Here is a 4,964-nt window from a genome sequence, read left to right on the forward strand (position 1 = left end):
TCTGACAATGGAAGATTTTATTTATACACAGAACAGCCTATTTACACCCCCAGATCGGGTATGTACACAGCGATACAGGAGACATTTGCTTCCACGGCGGGCACTGTATAAATTAAGATCATAAATATGAGGGGTAAGCCCCACCCGAGGGCACAAAACCTTTTCTCCAAGACTCCCCAGGACCCCTCCCCTCACAGCCACAGTGGGGACGGGTCGGGCCAGGCAGAGGAGCAGCCCTACAGAGGGCGACACAGCGCTGGCCCCACAGCGATGCACTTCCACGCGACACTCACTTTTACTCCATTCACCTCTAACTTACTAGAATCAGAAAAATGGTTTTTACGTAAACAGTGTTGTTTTCATCACTGACAACACATTAATTTTCAACACCATGCTTGACCCAACCCTCAGGCTTTCCAGAGAGAGGGCCAGGAGGGCCCAAGGTGGCCCTGCAGCTTCAGCCCCAGTGGCTGCTGCCACACACACCCACACCCCCCCCCCCCCGCACCGCGTGCATGCTTGTCCCCAGTCACTGCCAAGAGGGGACAACGCACATGCCGTTCTGGTACCGCAGGCTCGGGTCCCCACAGTCTCCTTCCTCAGCCTGTTCTACCTGGAAAGCCAGTGATTTCTGGTGGCCAGATGATCCCTCTCTGCCTTCCATGTCCCAAACGGGCACCAGAACTCGGGGTGGGAAGGCCACACACAGCGGCCCTGTGGGGCACAGGCCCCTTCACCCCAAACCCAGTGCAGCCACTCTGCCCTCGGGACAGGAGCGGGCCGGGCACCCGGAAGGCCAGCAGCAGGAGCATCCCCAAACCAGAGGCATGGGCCTGGCTGGGCTCACGGAGGAGCCCACCGTGCACACCAGTAAGGGGGGAAACACAGGGACCTGCAAAGCAAGTGGCAAGTAGAGGCTGTCAGCGGTGAGCTCCCTAAGGCCCCCCAAGGGTGAGCGGACAGCACCAGCAGCCCAGTCCCCTCGCACAGACAAGGGGCGAAACGAGCTCCGGGGAGGGCCGGGTGGCGCAGCCTGCGGACGCTCAGCCCCCCCGCCCCCGCCACTTTGGGGCACGGGGCCCTGGCTGGCAGCCGGACGCCGTTCCCCCGCCCAGGCGGGCTGGGGACATGGGCCAGAGCGGCATGAGACAGAGCCGTCCACATGGTCAGAGACCGTTGGGACGCTGGCCCAGGACCAAGCCTGGGCTCCCCCAGAACGGGGAGGGGCGTCTCCCCAGCGCCCAGGAAGCGCGCTCTCCCCCCAACAGTGAGCTCACACAAACACGTCCTCTGTCTGTGCAGAGACAGGAGAGGCTATGGCGTCTCGGGGACAAATGTCCCACGTCAGCAGCTTGAGAGGGTACCAACCGGGACAAGGGACCAAAGGCGAACTGGCAGGGGATGTGTCAGCCCGAGATCACAGCCACCCGGTTACTCGGCTTAAGGAGGAGCGGGTTTGCCTCCTCTCCAGGTCAAGTGAAAACGGATGGGCCTAGCGACGCGTCCTGGCTGCTCTCAAGCCAGGAGGGGCAGGGTCGCTGGGATCCATCGTCAGTAAACGGGGCGACAGCCGTCGGGGGGGGGGGGCCCGCGGGGCTGCTGCCAAGAACCAGGATGGATGGCGGGCACAGACCTGTCCTGGGCAGGAGGCTGCCGGCTGGGCCAGGGTCTGTGCGCCCGGAAGATGCCACACGGTGCGCGAACACGGGGCTCGCAGCGAGGAGCCCGCTCGCCGAACGCAGGCTGCCCGGGGCGCAGGTCAGCGAGAGCGGAGAGGTGGCGGCCGCCCGCCCCCCACGACGCCGGGCGGGACAAGGTGCTGTTTCAAAGGTAGCTGTGTTGGTGTGTTCAAGACCCCGGAGCAGTCACAGAAAGGGCGTCCGCGAGGCTTCCTGTCCGGAGCGAAGGGAGTAGCACCATGCGAAGGGGCAGGCGCTGGGCCTGGCCTCAGTCGCGGGGGGCCCGGGGAACGCAGGCCGACAGGGCCAGGGCTAGGCCTCGGTGGCAGGAGTGCTCCGGCTCAGCTCTTTGATGCCACACAGGATCCTCTTCATGTGGCCCACCTTGGTCACGCCGAGGTCCTGCAACGAGAGGACAGCGCCCTGACGCCGGGCTTTCTGAACACCAGTGTTGGGGGGGGGAGACAGTGACACCAGATGGAGATGGCACACGCGTGAACGGTCGTGCAGACGCCTGCCACACCTCCCCCGCGAGCACAGCGTCCCCGCCGTCGTGCGGGACAGACACGGGACGCTGGCCCGGCGGCGGCAGGTGGATGCAGTGACTGGACGAAGCTGCTGTCCAGGATGTCCCCAGGGAGCCCTCGCCCTCTCCGGATGCGGCTCCGGGAGCCCCGGGCTCAGGCTGGCCCGAGCGAGCTCTGGCCGCGAGCAGCCTGCCTCCTGCGCGCACCGCACGCGTGCACCCCGCGCCCAGGGCCCTGGCGGCCTGCGTCAAGCAAGTCTGTCAGTGCCGGTCCTCCAACAGCGTTCGTTCAAGCCTCTGTGTCACGTACTGGGGATTCCCGCAATTATTTCAGACAGTTTTGCTATTACATTTGTTGCCGTCATCTGTGACCAGTGATCAGGACTCACTGAAAGCTCAGATGACGGTTAGCAGTTTTTAGCAATCTAGTATTTTTTCGTTAAGGTAGGCACAGTTTTGAGATGTTATGCTTTGCACACTTAATAGACGGCAGTGTATTATAACCGTGACTTTCGTGTGCACTGGGAAATCCAACAGTTCAGACTCGCTTCCTCGCAGGGGTCTGGGACACAACCTGCAGCATCTCTGTGGGGTGCCTGCGTGTCAGCTCCAAAGGGAGAGGGACCCCCGTGTGCTGGGGGCCGATGTCACACGGAGCTCTTCGGCTGACTCATTAGCACAGAGCTGTGTCCCCCAACAGTTTTTTTAAGTGGGCTCCATGCCCAGTGTGGGGCTTGAACCCACAACCCTGAGACCAAGAGTCACACGCTCTACCCACTGAGCCAGCCAGGCACCCCCCTCAACAGGATTTTTAATGTTAAAATAGTTCATTTGTCCAATTAGGTTAAGAAAAGCAAGGTTCCCCTCATCACATCCGCTTTGGCCTTGTTTGGCTGTGGCGGGTGGTGCCATGACTGCCGGGGCAGAGGCGGTCTCTCAGCCACCGCCATGCATCACCTGAGCCGCGCACAAGAGAACCATGAGGAGAGCCCTGATGTTGGGACGTGGCTGGGTCAGAGGGAGGGGACAGAGAAGGGAGCACAGGGAAGCCCAGGGCGGGTTCCCAGGAGACGCTGTGGAAGTACCTTGAGGTCCCTCCGCTCTAGGTGCAGGAGCTCGGAGCCCCGGATGTCGTGTCGCGTGAAGATGTCCTTATACTCACAGAGACTGAGGTGCTCCAGCCAGGCAGCAACCTCCTCTGTCCCCCAGAGGTGAACTGTCAGAGACGGAAAAGCATGAATGCAGTGAGCGCCCAGAGCCCAGCACGAGGCAGGTGGCAGCCGGCGCCCGAGACACCCCAGCAGCGGGCATCCCGAGACGCCCCAGAAGCCAGCACCCACATGCCCCAGCAGCAGGGACCCCAGACGCCGACATGCCCCAGCAGCCGGCTCCCGAGACGCCCCAGCAGCAGGGACCCCACACGCGCACCCAGCAGCGGGCACCTGACGCCCAGCCACAGGCGCCCAGAACCATGCAGAAAGCAGCAGGGAGCCACCCGCTCTCCAGGGGGGTGAGCTGCGGTCTGTTCCTGCCAGGTCGGCCATCAGCCTGGACGTTTCCCCTGTGTCCCAGGAGGGACCGCACACCCCCAAGTAAGAGGGAAACACCAATGTGACTGTGCCGCTAGAGCCAGGCCACCATCCTCTCTAGAGGGTTCACGTCCCTCTGGTCCACGGCAGGAAGGGAAACAGGCAGAGATTTCACGTAGTCAGAGCCACCGTCATTAAAAGAAACCCAACTGCTGGACAAACATGCGAAGAAGAAAAATCAGAGGGAGCGACCGCTACCCACCAATCCAAACCCGGAGCTGCCCAGCACCTGAGAGCACTGGAAACAGCCATGCTCAGAGCCCCAGTTTACAGACTCCCCCCAAAAACGTCCTCGAGTGCCATTTTTATTGACCTCCCCGGCTGCAAGTGCTGGTGGCCTGGGGGAAGCCACGAGTCATGGCTGGGGACCAGCAGCCCCGCACAAGACCAGAGTGTGAGCTGTGTGTCTCTGAGTGTCCTGTCACCTCTCCTGTCCGCCTCCCCCCCACCGCACCCCCAATCCAGGGCAGGCAGGCAGCGTGGTGTCAGTCACCGGAGTCCACACAGGGAGCGACCCCGGGCAGGAGCGACAACACAGGGCCAGAAGCACAGGGGCAGTTCCCTAGCCAGACAGACACCACGGCGCAGGCCGTGACAGGGGTCGTGGTCGGGGGCCACGGGGAAGAGCCATGAGGCCACGGGAGAAAGCAGAGACCACAAGGGCCCCACAGCCGGCGTGGACAGCCACAAGGACAGCGGGAGGGCAGGTACCCGGGGCTCCCAGGCTACTGCGAGCTTCTCTGTTCTTGCTGTTTTTCTCTTTCTTAAACTTCGTCACCAGGCGGAATTTGCCACTGCGGCTGCGTTTAGAAAGCTCCAGCATCACATTCTGTGGGGGAAGCGAGAGACAGGAGAGTCAGAGCCTGATGCAGCCAGGCCTGAGCCACGGCAGTCCGAGAGGCAGGGCAGGGGGCGGGGGCTCGGCCCCTGCTTTACTTACTCGGGTGTCCCCCTTGGTTTCTAGGCTTGCAGTGACTGGTTCGTAACGCCTTTTAAAGGTGGTTCCACAGTGATCACACAGTGTCTAATTTCACATTCGATTTCCTTCATTTTATAACGTGTTTCTCATGTGATTAAAAAGCTTCGTGAATATTACCTAAATACCAGTACATTCTACAAAGATTATCCAGTAGGTCACAGCCAATCTTCCAGAGCTGCACGAGCAGGCTG

At 61.6% G+C, this 4,964-nt stretch overlaps 1 protein-coding gene across 7 annotated transcripts in view; it reads right to left on the minus strand.

Annotated features, from left to right (window-relative positions):
* The window catches only part of DGKD (diacylglycerol kinase delta), a 98,153-nt gene continuing 93,189 nt past the window's right edge, over nt 1-4,964 (minus strand). For 6 of the 7 annotated variants that reach the window (XM_073876991.1, XM_025889293.2, XM_073877012.1 and 3 more), the window contains 3 exons: nt 4,506-4,623; nt 3,291-3,421; nt 1-2,081 (listed from right to left, as the gene is read on the minus strand). In XM_073876991.1, coding sequence (XP_073733092.1) covers nt 1,992-2,081; nt 3,291-3,421; nt 4,506-4,623 — 339 coding nt within the window. In that variant the 3' untranslated portion in view covers nt 1-1,991. The remainder of the gene's footprint in view (nt 2,082-3,290; nt 3,422-4,505; nt 4,624-4,964) is intronic. The other variant, XM_073876996.1, reaches the window with a different exon arrangement.

Source organism: Callorhinus ursinus, unplaced genomic scaffold (genome assembly GCF_003265705.2).
Source record: "Callorhinus ursinus isolate GAN/ISIS: 27379988/994484 unplaced genomic scaffold, GSC_fseal_2.0 scaffold2, whole genome shotgun sequence".
Taxonomy (NCBI): Eukaryota; Metazoa; Chordata; class Mammalia; order Carnivora; family Otariidae; genus Callorhinus; species Callorhinus ursinus.